The 16477-nt window shown below is 38.6% G+C and overlaps 2 protein-coding genes and 1 non-coding gene across 14 annotated transcripts in view; 1 reads left to right on the forward strand and 2 right to left on the reverse strand.

Moving 5' to 3' along the window:
* HSPBAP1 (HSPB1 associated protein 1) overlaps positions 1 to 16477 on the forward strand; it is a 58813-nt gene that overhangs the window by 11908 nt on the left and 30428 nt on the right. For 5 of the 10 annotated variants that reach the window (XM_078351988.1, XM_078351983.1, XM_078351987.1 and 2 more), the window contains 2 exons: positions 7579 to 7776; positions 14219 to 14400. In XM_078351988.1, the coding sequence (XP_078208114.1) occupies positions 7626 to 7776; positions 14219 to 14400 (333 nt within the window). In that variant the 5' untranslated portion in view covers positions 7579 to 7625. Of the gene's footprint in view, positions 1 to 4956; positions 5030 to 7578; positions 7777 to 14218; positions 14401 to 16477 lie in introns of all 10 variants that reach the window. The other 5 variants (XM_054246042.2, XM_078351990.1, XM_002758732.6 and 2 more) reach the window with 3 other exon arrangements.
* PARP14 (poly(ADP-ribose) polymerase family member 14) overlaps positions 1 to 16477 on the reverse strand; it is a 121916-nt gene that overhangs the window by 8827 nt on the left and 96612 nt on the right. For 2 of the 3 annotated variants that reach the window (XM_078351978.1, XM_035274030.3), the window contains exon 17: positions 5570 to 7213. In XM_078351978.1, the coding sequence (XP_078208104.1) occupies positions 7104 to 7213 (110 nt within the window). In that variant the 3' untranslated portion in view covers positions 5570 to 7103. Of the gene's footprint in view, positions 1 to 5569; positions 7214 to 16477 lie in introns of those variants that run through there. The other variant, XM_078351977.1, reaches the window with a different exon arrangement.
* LOC118148184 (small nucleolar RNA SNORA46) lies at positions 7427 to 7561 on the reverse strand. Its single transcript, XR_004734960.1, has one exon. It is a non-coding gene; the product is annotated as a small nucleolar RNA SNORA46 (small nucleolar RNA).

Below are 16477 nucleotides of genomic sequence, written 5' to 3' on the forward strand. Positions count from 1 at the left end.
GTATTTTCCAGCTTGGATTCATCCTCTCCGTCACATTCAGGTACACTTATCAAATGTAGATTAAGTCTTTTCACATAGTCCACATAGTCACATATTTCTTGAAGACTTCTTTCATTCCTTTTTACCCTTTTTTTCTCTAATCTTGCCTTCTTGTATTATTTCATTGAGCTGATCTTTGACCTCTGATACCTTTCTTCTGCTTGGTCAGTTTGGTTCTTGAAACTTGTGTATGCTTTGCGAAGTTCTCGTGTTGTGTTTTTCAGCTCCACCAATTCACTTATATTCCTCTCCAACTTGTTTATTCTCATTAGCATTTCATCAAATCTTTCTTCAGCGTTCTTAGTTTCTTTGCATTGGGTTAGAACATGTTCTTTTAGCTCACGGAAGTTTTTTATTACCCACCTTCTGAAGCCTGATTCTGTCAATTCATCACACTCATTCTGCATCCAGCCTTGTTCCCTTGCTGATGAGGAGTTGTGATCCCTTGTAGGAGGAGAGGCATTCTGGTTTTGGGTGTTTTCATCCTTTTTGCGCTGGCCTCTTCCCATCTTTGTGGATTTATCAACCTGTCATCTTTGTAGTTGTTGACTTTCAGATTGGGTCTCTGAGTGGACGTCCAGTTTGTCGATGATGAAGTAATTTCTTTCTGTTTCTTAGTTTTCCTTCTAACAGTCTGGCCCCTCTGCTGTAGGACTGCTGAGGTCCACTCCAGGCCCTGCTTGCCTGGGGATCACCTGCAGCGACTGCAGAACAGTAAGGGTTGCTGCCAGTTTCTTCTTCTGCTATCTTTGTCCTGAAGGATACCTGCCTGATGTCAGTCTGAGCTCTCCTTTATGAGGTGACTCTTTGGAGATACGGGGGTCAGGGAGCTGCTGGAGGAGACACTGTGTCCTTTATAGGAGCTCAAGTGCTGAGCTTTGAGCTCCATTGTTCATTCAGAGCTACTGGGCAGGTACGTTTTAAGTCTGCTGCAGCAAAACTCTTAATCCGCCCCCCACCCTTTTTTTCCCAGGTGCTCTGTCCTGGAGAGTTAGGGCTTTATTTATGAGTTTCTGTTGTGCTGTTGGCTTTTTTCAGGGCTGCCCTGCCCAGCGAGGAGGCAGCCTAGTCACTGTCTGCCTGCAGAGGCTTTGCTGAGCTGCTGTGGGCTCCACCCAACTGCCGTGTGAACTTCACTGCTGTCCTCTTTATACGGGTATAGTTAGAACTGCCTCGGCAGTGGCGGCCCACCTCTGTAGTGGCAGACTCTCTCTGTAATGACAGACTGCCTCAGCTAAGGCAAACTACCTCAGTAGTGCTGGACTGCCTCGGTAATGGCAGACTCCCCTCCCCCACAGAGCTAGACCATCCCAGGTTCAGCTATATTTGCTGTGAAACTGTCAATCCAGAGCCTTTGTGATTGCTGTTTTTTTGTAGGGGTGGGACCAGCCGAGTCTGATCACCTGGCTTCCTGTCTCAGAGCCTTTTTTTTTTTTTAATTTGAACAGTTGATTGTCTCCCAGGTGTTCCAGTCACCTGTTGAAAAGGCACCAGGATCTGTGTGATTTCCTGTGTGGCAACTCACTGAGCCAGCTGAAACAATCGCACTGAGATTCATGGTGCTTTTTTGCCTGGGAATATCTTGGCCTGGCTCCCTGTTTCAGTCCCCTTTTCTATCAGTTGAATGGGCAACTCTGTCTTCCCAGAGCTCCAATCACCAGCTAAAACAGTGCCCAGACCGGTGTATTTTGCATGGAGAACCGCTGCACTGGGGCGCTGGCCAAAACAGCCACACTGGCAACCCATGGGGCTCATCCACCTAGAAATCTCCTGGTCTGTGGGCAATAAAAATCCATCTGGCAATGTGGCATCCACTCACCCTCTGCACTTTTGCTGGGAGCTGCAATCCTAAGCTGCTCCTAATCGGCCATCTTGGATCCTTCTCCCCACTAAATTAGTTTTATCTCACAACCAGCTGATTGTTTTATTTCACAATGGGCCTGAAATTCTGTAAATATGCTAATTTCCTATTATGGTGAACATCATTCTACTCTGCTTTACACACACTTCATAGTGCTTTCATTCATTTAGCAAATGCTTTGGCATTAAATATATACCAGTCACTAGGCCAGGTACTCCCTCAGCAAATTTTAGTGTTAGAGATCTCCTATTAAATAATCTCTGGAATGTATGCGACTTTTAGATCAGATAAGTAAATGTTTTTTAAATTCAACTTTATACTAGAGAAAAAATATTTACTTCTTTGAAGATTTTTGGCAAAACAGTACTCATGTGTTACTGTCACCTGTATACATATTTATAGAAGGCTAGCAAGTTATGTCTACCGAAGTATAAACCATTTGGGGAATATTCAAAGCCATGTGATGTATCGGCTCTAATATAAGGTAAGCAGAATAAATAAATCCCTACCCCAGAGTAACTCATGCTTCTGTTTTTCTCTGCCCTTTAAAGTTCCAGAAGCAAAATGTTCAAAGGTTGAGCATTTTACAACCTTAGAACTGAAAGAATGCTACAGTGTGTCATCCAGACTAAACCACAGAGCACTGTGTGGGGAGAATATGGTTGTCCTTGAAAATGACAGCCTCTGAAAGCAAGGTGTTATACCTGCTGTGAATTAATAACAGTCTTGTCTAGAAAGGATTTTTTATTGTAAAAGTTCAGGAGGTAGTAGTTAGTTCAGTAGCACAAAGAAGAACATATTTGCATTCTTTTGGTTAAGGTTTGCGATTTCCTGGACCTTTCTTTTGTCTCTGAATGTGGCTAACCATTATGTCTGCTTTCCAGGCAGTATATGGAAAAACATGAGGGCAAAAAGACTGACTCACAACTTCTGTATGTGTACACACCCACACACACAGAAATTATATTCCAGATATATATATATATATATCTGGCTACTCCTATCTGCAAAGAAGACTGAGAAATACAATGTTTCAGCCACTCCTGTTGCCCAAAGTTCTTTTAGCAAGGAAGAAGAGAATGAATATTGAGTGAGTAGAAGTTAAAGAAAAAAATAGTCAGTGATACTTGTTAAGGCATGGTGAGGAAGACTATTCAGAACCGTCACAACATAAGGACTACTGTAACGGGGTTTCGAAGTTGGGGAGAGATTGGGCTCAAGTCCAAAGACAGCATGGGCAAGTGAGAATTTACAGCCAAGGAACAGAGACAGTGGATGGGAAATCACTAAGAGTAGACATCAGGGGTAAGGGGAAATGTGGCTAAACCAACCTAACAGGATTCTTGCTGAAGAGAGGCCAAGGTGATCAGATATCATCTGGAAGTTGGTTGAGGATGAAGAACCTGATCAGATATCAGGGATGGGGGCAATTCTTGCTGAACTGACTCAGCAGGGTTCTTTCCTAAAACTAGGTTTTACAAGGAAGTGCATAGATGGACCTAGCAGAACATATAAAGCCTGACTACAGTTTGGCCAAGCAAAGAGTCTTTGTCACAGGCAGCTAGCACTCTCTACCATGTGTACATGTGCACACACACTCATGCACTCCTCAAAACATTCCTTTCTCCCCAAAGCACATGTGAATGTTATCTATGAATAGATTTTGAGCTTTTCTGTGTATCCTTTCAGGTTGTATTCTTTCTCCTGAGTTTTTAGCCCTAGTTAAGTCTTACAGTCAGTTCTCTAGAAATAGGATTGTGCAGTGGAAAGATCACTGGGCTTGGACTGAGGGGACCTGATATATCTAGTTTTGGTTCCTCTGACATCTAAGCTTCCATTTATTCCTTTGGTTAATAGAAATGAATTACGGTCTCTGCCTGTTTTACAGGCTTCTTATAAGATCAGATGAACACTTAATGTATGTGAAAGTGCCTTGTAAACAGTGAAGCATTCAATACTTAAATGTATAGTATTGTTTGATGCCTGTGTTCAAAATCAGGCTACTCATCCTCCCACACAATGATCTATGCTCCTGACTTTTCTCTTATGGCAAGTCACCAAGTCTAGACAACCTCAATCTTTTGGCTGCATCTGACTCCCACCCCACATCTCCGGTTGTAATAGTCTTTGATATTATTCTCTTAGTATTTCTTCATCTTTACCATCTCTGACTACTCACTGCCACTCCTGTTGTTCAGGCCTGTATCATACTTATTGCTTGGCTATTATAATAGCTCTCTGAGTCAACTTCAGGTCCAACTCTCCCTTCCCATCTCACATCTCTACGTATTTCTAGACAGCTCTCATTTTTAGTGGATATAGTATACTAGCATACTATGGATTGCCTTGTCATAATTTAATAAATATTTTTCTGCTTTAGGGCAGTAGGTTGTTTACATTTTTTGTTGTTATAATGCGGTAGTAGACATTTGTGTATGTGTTTGTGTATGCTATACGTAGCTTATGATTCATTATTTGTTACAGTAAATTCCTTTAACATGAGTTACTGGGATAATGGACAGTTCTTTCATTTTCCCAGTTGTTTCCCAAATGATGATTCCAATTTATATGCCATGAACAACAGAATACTATTTATCATGAATATGTTATAGCTTTTCATAGTGTAGGGATCAGAATATGCCAGCCCCAAATATGCCACTTTGGCATATTGATTATTTTGGGTAAAAGGAATTGAAAAGGCTGGGCGTGGTGGCTCATGCCTGTAATCCCAGCACTTTGGGAGGCTGAGACAGGCGGATCACAAGGTCAAGTGATCAAGACAATCCTGGCCAACATGGTGAAACCCCATCTCTACTAAAAATAGAAAAATTAGCTGATTGTGGTAGCACGTGCCTCAGCTACTCAGGAGGCTGAGGCAGGAGCATCACTTGAACCTGGGAGGTGGAAGTTGCAGTGAACTGAGATTGTGCCACTGCACTCCAGCCTGGCAACAGAACGAGATTCTGTCTCAAAAAAAAAAAAAAAAAAAAAAAGGCATTGAAAAACAGCAGATGCAAGAAGGTCATTTTGAGCTTCCTTTTTCTTCCCAAAAGCAGAAGGTAAAACTTCCATGTGAAAGTTGCCCTCCCTGTACCATGAAAAAGAAAACATTCTTATAACCAAAGATGGGTAAGTAATAAAGGCCGAGATAAATCTGTACAAACAAACCTTGTTTAACCCTTATCTTTCCAGTCACTTTTCCACAATTAATTGCATCCTCCCAACTTCCTTGTCTTGTCGCATTTTCAAAATTTAATACTCTTTGTCAACCTACTATATAAATGTTAAGCTCTAACTGCTTCTTTCAGTCTTCATTTTTTTTGTGAGGGCTCCCATGTACATGTAAAAATTACTGAATAATATTTGTATGCTTTTCTCCAGTTAATCTGTTTTATGTCTGTCTCAGCTAGAGTATAGGCTGTAAGAGGGTGGAGAAGAAATTTGACCTTCCCTATAAGTAGTCTACAGTGAAACTTTAAAAACACACAATAAAAAAATGTGGCTGTTCATTTTCATGCATGCAGAATCCAGACACACCCAGTCCAGAAAGATTTGGCGCACTGCAATATATGTAACCTTGTACTTAGATTTCTAGGCCGGTATGGAATGAAGACCTTGAATGTAAAGTTATTGTACATGTCCAAAGTGAAAAACACAACAAAAAGCAGCTATTTCAGAGAAAAACAGAAAATTGTATTCTTGGTCACATAATGTTATCCTTTACAAGGCTCTTTACCACGTTAAGGTCACCTAAAGATAAACCAGGGGCTGCTTTTCAGTGAGGCCAAGGGTGCCTTCTCTTCCTCACTCCATACATTCCCTGACTCTTCTGCCCTTCCCCTCTAAGCATCCACACTGACCTCCTCATTTAGGATGATGACTGTGTAGAGAAGGTAAGAGATTGTTCTCAAATGTCAGCTGCCAAGGGCTTAAAGCCTGCTGACTTTCACTGAGGGCTTAAGAAGGGATTCCAAGTTTTTGTCCTTGTCTGAGAAAGGAGGCTAAACTGATTTAAGTTTTCAGTTTCTTTAAAAACAAGCCTTACATTTAGACAAACACAAATTACTCAGGTTCTTTGATGAATCCTTCCCTATCCCTCTTTCTTTTATCATAGAGAAGCAGGTTGAGTGAGAGAGGAATTTGGATTATGAATTTTTCTTAATTTTTTGAATTAAGTGTAATTATAGATTAAGTAACTAAAATAGAGGGTTAGCTGATTGTTCTTGAGAATCATAAGTATATGTTTTGAGGGTCAGAGAGTATAAAGCATTTTATAAGCCTTCCAAAAAGCTTGTCATCTTAAGATGTCTTTAAAAGAGAAACTTGTTTGTTCTTTTATTCAAAAAATACTCATCTTTACTATCCTATCCAAGATTAATATTTTATTACTCTGTGAATTTATTTGAATAGCAAGTTACAGTGTTGGTTTGTACAGATCTTCTGTACTGTTTGTAGATGCAGTTGAGACCAAGGATTAGTATTGATTACCATCTAAGTACATCTTTTATCCTTTTAAAATTGCAATAAAAATAATCTCTCCCCTCTCAGGTTGGCTGCTATATTGACTCAGTGGTCTTTCTGGCATTAACCTATGATATAACAAGTAGAATTGTTGCTGACTCCAGCAGCTCTAGTTGTTCTAGAGTAGTTCCCATCAGCATTTCTTATATAATCCTCTACTCAGGAAATAGCATTTTCCAAAAAAATCGCATCTTTTAAAATTTAAATATGTAGTTGGAAAGGCTTTTTAATGCTAAAGTTTTATTTTTTGACATTGAATATTGTAAATATTTACCAACATTTAAATACTTAAAATGCAGTATGAGAAAAATCATTTTAAGAATTAGGTCTTTTCACCTGCACTCCTGTGTTTATCACAGCATTATTCTCAAGAGCAAAGAAGTGAAATCCGCCTAGGTGCCCACTAATGGTTAATTGGATAAAGAAAATATGGTGTATATATATGCCATGAAATACTATGAAGCCATAAAAAAGAATGAAATTATTTTCCTTGCAGCAACATGGATGCAGATGAAAGCCATTATCCTAAGTTAATTAATATAGAAACAGAAAACCAAATGCCACATGTTCTAACTTACAAGTAGGAGCTAAATATCAAATACATACAGATGTAAAGATGGGAACAATAAACACTGGGAACTCCAAAAGAGGGGAGTGAGGGAGAGGAGCAAAGATTGAAAAACTACCTTTTGGGTACTGTGCTCACTCTTGGGGTGATAGGTTCAGTAGAAACCCAATCCTTGGCATCACACAATATACCCATGGAACAAACCTGCACATGTACTCCTGGATCTAAAAAAAAGAAAGAAAAAAGAATTAGGTCATTTGAGGCCATGTGTATATAAACAGCGGTAAATGACGTTTACATCATTGTAATTGCAGAGAACTATTTGCCACGATAAAAACAGTATTAACTATTTTTTCTTCCTATTGTATGAAACAACTTTATAGTTTTCTATCTGTTGCTTTATTCATTTCTCTTTCTTTCTTTTTTTTTTTTTTTTGTCATGTTCCTTAACTCCATACAGCGACAGCAGAATGGCACAAGTCAGCTGTGCAGCAGAGAGCCAGGAATTCTTTTGCACTACAGCGTAACCAAGAATGGGGAATATTTCCATCCATAGGTTTAAATATAGTGCTGTCATATCTCTTTTTAGGTGAGCATGCCAAACCTTTTACACCAGAGAAAGCAAAAGAAATTATCATGTCTTTACAACAACCTGCCATCTTCTGTAACATGGTGTTTGATTGGCCAGCACGACACTGGAATGCTGAATACCTTTCAGAGGTCCTTCATGGCAAACAGATACGATTCAGAATGGGGATGAAAAGCACCAGCACAGGTAGGACTAGAGGTAATAACCATCATAAGGTCTCTTTGGGAGCTTCCCTACATTCTCAGCAGCAGCCTCCTTATTTCTAGAGAATCCTTTCTAATCCTTTTTTTGACCATTCACTGTATAGATAGGAAAATTTTATTGGGAGGTTTGGAAAAACAGTTTGGCTTAAGTGAACAATTTGGCTTAATTGTTTGTCATTTTGTATGGTTTTAAGACAAAACAGTCTATAGTTTATAACCCTATACAAAATGTGTTTTTTCATGTATCTCATATGTACATTGCTAGACATTATTGTGGTTCACTAAATGTTAGACACTTAATAAATGTGTTACTGTGCTCTTATTTATGTTCCTATTAGACCAATACTAATCTAAAAGTCCCATCCACTTTTTACTCATACAGAATGTGTCCTTTTATTTGTGGCTTCAGGCACTATTTATAGTTGTATAATTACTTGGTTGTAATATTATCCCTCTACCTTGTTGATGGTCTGACCGGTTTTGCATTGCACAAACATGAAACACATGTAAAGCTTGCTCTTTTATTCTCTTAAGCAAATAGATTTTTGCCTCTTCTTTTCTGAAGATATAATATTTTGATTTGTTTGCCCTATTGTCAGGTAAAGCAATTAACAGTAACTCTAAAATTCACTTAATTTGTCACTAACTCTAAAACTACTGTTTCTAATCTAAGAGAGTCTATAATCATTTTCTTGTGCTTAACTTTTATTTCAATATGGTTGTTTAGTAGTCTAGAATTTCAGTTTTTTAAGCATTGAGGTAAAGTGGCTTGTTAATAGCTATTGGAAAACTAGAAAAGTCCCCAGCTTCCCTTCCTGCAGCTCCAAGCTGCCTTCTCTCATTTTGACCTTGTAGTATAGGTCACAGAATTATTTAATTTCTGGTGTCTGGAACCCCTTTGTACTCCTGTGACAGGTGTAGCATGTTGAATATACTTGGAACTCTTTGTCATCTCATTATAATCAGAGACCAAACTGTTTAAAATTCAATCTTAGACCAGCAGCAATAATGTAAAAATAGAATTGTGCCTTTTCCTTTTTAACTTTAGTCAAAGAAATCTGCCTCTCATTTAAGTGTTTGTTAGACACTAATTTGGAGAAAAATAGAAATAGTAATTTTTTCACATTCTCATTAGACTCCGAATACAATACTACTAATAGCTAACATTTATTTAAAGCTCTTGTTTCAGGCACCGTTGTGAATACTTTACACATACAGTATTAGCTTTCTTAATCTTCCTGAAACCTTAGGACAGTGATGCTATTATCCTATCTTATAGATGAGACACAGTAATTTGACATTTTTAAGTTAATACTTCAGCACACAAAAAAGGAAAATAACTCTCAGGTTATGAGAAATGACTCTGAGCTTTTAGTAAAGATAATGTTCTTTTTTATTAAATAAAATCCATATAACATAAAATTTAGCATTTTAGCCAATTAAAATTCATTGGTTGTTAGTATATTCACAATATTGTATAACCATCACCACTATCTAATTCTAGAATATTATTACCCTATAAAGAAGCCCAGTACCCCATAAGCCATCATTTTCCATTCTGCCTTACCCCAGGCCTTGGCAATCACTGATTTACTTTCTCTGTTTATGGAATTTGACTATTTAGGATATATCATATGGGTGGAATCATTCTGTATTGGCCCCTTTGTGCCTGGCTTCTTTCATTTAGTGTGTTTTCAAGGTTCATCCATGTTGTAATATGTATCAATACTTCTTTTTATTGCCAAATAATATTCTGTTGTATGAATATTTACATTTTATTTATCTTTTCATCAGTTGATGGACATTTGAGTTGCTCCATTTTTTGGCTATTACAAATAATGCTACTATGAGCATTCATATACAGTTTTTTGTGTGGACGTATATTTTCATTTCTCTTGGAGTAGAATTGCTGGCTCATACAGTAATTCTGTGTTTAATATTTTGAGAAACTGTTTTCCAAAGCAACTGCACCATTTTATATTCTCACCTTTAATGTATGAGAGTTCCAGTTTGTTCCACATCCTTGACAACATTCCACTTAAAAAATTATACCTATTCTAGTGTATGGGAAGTATTATTATAGTTTTGATTTGTGTTTTCCTAATGACTAATAATGTCGAGCATCTTTTTTTGTGCGTATTGGCTATTTGTGTATCTTCTTTGGAAAAATGCCTATTGGGATCCTTTGCTTTCTAATTGTTTTTGTCTTTTTATTATTGAGCTGTAAGAGTCTTTATATATGCTAGATACTACATTTATTAAGTATATGACTTGCAAATGTCCCACTACCCAAAGATAATCACTAGTTATATTTTGAGGTATGGCCATGTAGGCCTTCTTATTTTAAAAATAAAGTTATATTAATTTTCACAGCTTGCTTTTTCGTCCTTTTAACTTACTCTGAGCAGCTTCTCTTGAGATTGTGTGACTTTTCAATGGCCACCTAATATATCATTGTCACTAGTATCATAATTTATTTTAAAATTTTGATAATTTAGGTTGCTTATGAGTTTAAAATTTTAAAAAGACAGTAGTGAACATCTTTGCAAACAAATTTTGTCAGAGTTTCTGATTACTTTTTTAGAATTGAGTCATAGAAGGAGAGTTACTGGGTCAAAGGATATGGGCATTACCATCAGTAGCAGCAGTACCTGTGAAACTCCTTACAGTAGAACCTCTGAGTCATTTTGATTGACTGTCTTAAGTGGTGTCTTATGACTCAGTGACGTACATCCTAAATATCTAGCATGTGCCTGCTTCTGTCTGTCTCCACAGCCATCCTCTAGTGGGCATTACCCTGATCGCTCTCATCTCCATAGTTGCTTGGCCTCATCCTAGTCTCTGCACCCCTTGCCCTCCCTTCCCACACCACTTCTCATAGTGAAGCCAGAGACACCTTTTAGAAAAACAAATCTAATCTTATTTATCTGCTTAAAACCCTTAAATGGCTTCCCATTACCCTTAGACTGAAAACTATAATGTCTGTTGTGGTGGGGAAGGCCCAGCATCATTTCTCTCTCTGAGCTCAGGCCAGACAAGCATTTTTCACTTTCTGCATTTCCAGGACTTTGTTTCTTCCTACTTCAGGGCCTTTGCATGTGTATGTTGTTCCCTGTGTCTAGCCTCTCTTTTCTCACTTCCCTTTCCCCCAGTTTTATCTAATTAATTCATCTCCTTCTGTCAGATCTTAGCTTAAATGTCATTTTTCCTGACCAGATCTATCCTTCTCCATACCCCATGTCAGGTGTGACCCTTCAATTACCTCAGAACACTTTGTATTTCTTAGTAACGCTTAGCACAGTTGTAATCACATGCTTGTGTTATTACCTGTTTAAAGTCTCTTCTACTCAAGAAGATAACTTCTTTGAGGGCAAGGGCCATATCTCATCATGGGCTGAGCACTTAATGGACATTCAGATATTTGTGAAGTGAAAGAATGAAAAGGCTTTGAAACATATGGCTAAGGGCTTTGCAGGAAGGTGATTTCCATTTATATTCTTTTCAGAACATGTAAGGGTTTCTGTTTTGCTATTCCTTGGACAAAACTAGAATTTATCTTAAAAAATCTTTCAAGCCGAGTGTGGTGGCTCTTGCCTGTAATCTCAGCACTTTGGGAGGCTGGGGCAGGAGAATTGCTTGAGCCCGGGAGTTCAAGATGAGCCTGGGCAACATAGCAAAACCGTGTCTCTACAAAAAGTACAAACAAATTACCTGGGCATGGAGGTGTGCACCTCTTGTCCCAACTACCTGGGAGGTTGAGATGGGAGGATCACCTGAGCCTGGGAGGTTGAGGCTGCAGTGAGCCATGATCATCCTGCATCAAGCCTGGGAGACAGAGCAAGGCCCTGTTATGTGAAAAATATTATCTCATTATTTTAATTATCATTTATTTGGCTGGGCTCAGTGGCCCATCCCTGTAATCCTAGCACTTTGGGAGGCCAAAGCGGGAGGATTACCTGAACTTAGGAGTTCGAGACCAGCCTGGGCACATGGTGAAACTCCATCTCTACTAAAAATACAAAAAATTCACTGGGCATGGTGGTGCATACCTGTAATCCCAGCTACTTGGGAGTCATGAGAATCACTTGAACCCAGGAGGTGGAGGTTGCAGTGAGCCAAGATCGTGTCACTGCACTCCAGCCTGGGCCACAGAATGAGACTCTGTCTCAAAAAAACACAACAAAACAAAAAACACTACATTTATTTGATTGCTGGTGATGTTGAATATATGTTCCCATTTATTAGTAATTCGTATTTTTTCCTGATAATTGTTCTTTGACTATTTCCTTATTAGGATTTTAGGGTTTAAAAAAGTTTTTGAATTCTTTATATATTATGAAGATGGCGACATGGCACTGTGACTCACACCATAATCTCAGCACTATAGGAGGCCTAGACAGAAGGATCACTTGAGGCTGGGAGTTCCAGAATAGCCTGGGCAACATAGCAAGACCCTGTCTCTACAAAAAAAAAATCTTAAAATTAGTCAGGTGTGATGGTGCACACATGTAGTCTTAGCTACTCAGGAAGCTGAGGCAAGAGGATTGCTTAAGCCCAGCAGTTCAAGGCTCTGAGCACACTACTGCCCTCCAGCCTGGGCGACAGAGTTTTCATATAGGTCTGTAGATTCCTTAAAATATTGTAAATTTGGTATAGCTGTTATGAAGGAAATATTTTTGCCTATTACAGTTTTCTAACTGGTTGTGATTGATCATAAATGAAAGCCCTATGTTTCTGTGTGTTTTTATTGTGTATACCCACTTATTAGCCTAGGTAGTTCTTTGTTGTTTTTGTGGTTTTTTAGTTAGATAGGCATATGATTTTAAAAGTAAGGATAACTTTGTTTCCTCTCTGTTGAGTATATTTCTTATTTCCATTTTAGGTCTTGGTTGGAGTTTATCTAGAATACTTGAAATAGAAGTGTTAATAATTGGCATTTTTTAATATCGTGTGTTCCTTAGTTTATTTTAGGAAGCAGATAGAGAACATCACATAGCATTTTGGATCAGATTTGTTTGCCAAGATACGTGCTCAGTGGTAGTTTTGTATCTCAGTTGGCAGTAAATTTGGCAAGCAGTTGTAGAAATAACCCTGAACATCTGAAAGTAGAGCGGATAGCGTGATCAAAAGACATGTCTAGAGCTCAGGCACCGTGCATTATTTCTTATTTGTAAAATGATGAAGGTTTAACGAAATGGAAAAATAGTTGTTATCCTGTCGTATAAAAACTATTTTAGACCCATTTTATAATAATTAAAAGCAAGCTCAGTTTGTTCACTGCTGCCAAATCCCGACCTGGGTTGAGCTTCTTACCTAACACTTTCCAGTAAGTAGGATGAAAGTGATAGTTACCTAAACTACTTCAACATGAAATGAAAAAATAGTCATGGTAAAATTAGAAAGGAATAATTCTATTGCATAAGGGAAACTAAGAAAAACAACTATACTACCCAGAAGGAAATTGCATTATAACAAAATCAGAACAGTACCTTTAAGGACGCTACTACGAGGAAAGAGTGAGAAAATTCTGTTTTGATCATTATGGAAATGAAAAGAGCGTCATTTCCATTCATTCCATTCATGGTAATTTTCTCCTGACAGTAACAGTTCTAATATGTATTTTTATATTTTTAGATTTACATTTTTTAAGTACAGAGCTTACTATAACAGAAATTGAAGCCTTCTAATGAGGCCAGGTTCTAGGGCTGCAAATCAGGCTTGCGTAAGATAAATGGCCTCAACAGCAAAGTCCTGTTCAGTCCACCCCAGGGGGCAAGTAGCTCATTTAATGGCTTTAGTATTCAGTTGGATTGAATTCTAGGAAGTGAAAACTCCTAAGACATTATAATATGTTTAGGCTTATGGTGGAGTTACTTAAATCATTTAGAAATGACTCCCATTTCCCACAGTCATGCAGCTTTTCTTGCCACAAGCACTTTGTCAGAATTAAACTTTATGTACTTCTGTGCTGTTATGGTACATTTTTGATGATGTTGATCATTTTTTGTTTGGTTTTTGGATTTTGTTTGTTTGTTTGTTTTGAGACAGGATCTCACTGTGTTACCCAGGCTGAAGTGTGGTGGCACAATCTCTACTCACCACAGCTTCAACCTCCAGGGCTCAAGTGATCCTCCTGCCTCAGCCTCCCGAGTAGCTGAAACTACAGGCATATGCTACCACACCCAGCTAATTTTTTTGTATTTTTTGTACAGACAAAGTTTCACCGTGTTGTTCAGGCTGATCTCAAACTCTTGGGGCTCAAGCAGTCCTCCCACCTCAGCCTTGCAAAGTGCTGGGATTACTGGTGTGAGCCACTGCGGCAGCCTTAATTAGTCTTAAAAGTTAACTTTTTGGTTGAAATTATTTTTATTTAAAAAAAATAATAATTAGGAAATGTATTCATTATACATTTAAAGTTGCATTCTCTTACATTGCAGTTCCTCAATTTGAAACTACATGTAGTTACGTAGAAGCTACACTTGAAGAGTTTCTGACCTGGAACTGTGACCAGTCTAGTATTTCTGGACCATTTAGAGATTATGATCATTCCAAGTTCTGGGCTTATGCTGACTATAAATATTTTCTCAGTCTATTTGAAGATAAGACAGATATTTTCCAGGTAAGTCAATACCTTTTTTAAAATCTTGATAGGAATTTGTATTTGAGAAAAGATCACAAATCAGAATCTCCCTGGCGCCTTTCTCTGCCTTTTTCTCTCATAAGTAGTCACCATGAGTCTTGAGTATTTTACCCACTCAAACCAAAAGATTTGCTCAAGAGAAGTGTACCATTTGGCTCACACAGATGAGCAGGCTTCCTTGTTTTCCTACTCCCAAACTTCCTACACACCCTCCTTTGCTTTTAAACAGTGCTTGAGTCAGTTTGGAGTATATTAGAAACATAGATTGTGTATAAAACTTCATTGCCTCCTGACCGCCATATAAGTTCTTGTCCCACCTCAGTGAGGCAGCTGAAAGCATAAAGCTGATTCTATGAAGAAGCATTCCTTGGGCTGTGCATGACGAGTCTGCTGCTGCAACTTCTATCTGCTCTGGAGGTTTAGGACAACTGTTTTCTCTGGCAGTTTGTAGCCTGACCCAGAGAACACATGGCTCCCAGTAGTTGGTGGTACAGCCCTGTAGAAGTGTGGGAGTGACTTGCAGAAGTAAGATTATGGAAGTTCTTTGCTGTATGTTGACATAACTGACAACAGAGTTTCCAGACTACTATATCCTCTTTTCTTTTAAGTGTTTTCTACCTTAAACTGGCAGTTTATTTTGTGAGATAATTTTGTAAACTCTCCGCTCTTGTTTCCTTGTGTGTCTTAGGTGTGGGGCAGGAATGGGAGCCATCCAGTAAGCTGTTTGGAGGATTCGGCCTTGCCCCAACTCAGGCCAAGGCTCCCGAGTCTTTCTTCCTGCCCCTCCTTTGTGGAGAGAAGTATTTCACCCCTTCTCTTCTCTGCCACCATCCACTCTCCGGACTTTCCTTTCACATAGGCTAATAGTTCTTTGGCTCCTTAGTAATTTTCCATTCAGTGTATATTTTTCTTTTTCATGTTGAGCCTAGATATAAATGCAGATGTTAACATAGTTATTATAATAGATCCTCTCATCTTAGCCTCCCGAGTTGCTGGAAGTATAGGAACGTGCCACTGCTCCTGGCTTAATTTTGCTTTTTTATAAAAAAAGAAAAATGTGTTACCTTGCCCCATAGTCGTTTGTTGTTGTTGTTTTGAGATGGAGTCTCACTGTCACCCAGGCTGGAATGCAGTGGTGCTATTTTGAATCACTGCAACCTCTGCCTCCAAGGTTTAAGCAATTCTCCTGCCACAGCCACCACCCACCCCCTGACCCCACCTGCCTCTATGTCCAGTTCATTTTTGTATTTTTTTTTTGTAGAAACAGAGTTTCACCATGTTGGCCAATCTGGTCTCGAATGCCCAACCTCAAGTGATCCACCTGCCTCGGCCTCCCAAAGTGCTGAGATTATAGGCATGAGCCAACAAGCCCAACCTCTCATAGTTGTTAGTTGAGAATGTATTTTCATTCTCATAAGCATGAAAGAAATGCATAGATTTTTAAAACGTTCAGTAAATGCCTCTGAATCCAAAGTCAATACCAAATCTACTATTTACTCAGTTTTTAAATGATAATTTTAAGGTAGATGTTTTTCTTACAACCTTAATTGTGATCACTTTATGGTTCTTTAATTATGGAACTTACAGACTTCCTAATTAACTTTAAAAGTGTTTTTGTTCTATTTCTCATACCCACCTCCTGCCACTCTGTAAATTAGACTAGTACTTTACTCCAGATTTCAGGTAAAATATTGCTTAGTAGTAACATTGATCAAGTACTTACTTTTTGGGGGGATCTTTTCTAATGCTTTACTTTTATAACCTCAAAGTAACTCTGTGATTTAATAATTATTCCCATTTTAAGAAAAATGAGACCCAAAGAGGTTAAGTAAACCTTTTCTAAGATTGTACAACTTGGAAGGGGTAACCCAAATAGTCTGCCTTCAGAGCTTTAACTACTTCCAGAGCCTCAATTGCTGCTGTGCCTACAGAGGGTCTGCATACATTCAGCCCTATTGGTACTCTCTGTTCTGTGTCTAAGCTCACTCTGCCTTGGATGAGTCTCTGCTCTGACCCCTTCAGTAGTTCTGTCCCATCCCAGGCAAGGCAGCACTAT

Source organism: Callithrix jacchus, chromosome 15 (assembly GCF_049354715.1).
Source record: "Callithrix jacchus isolate 240 chromosome 15, calJac240_pri, whole genome shotgun sequence".
Classification (NCBI taxonomy): Eukaryota; Metazoa; Chordata; class Mammalia; order Primates; family Cebidae; genus Callithrix; species Callithrix jacchus.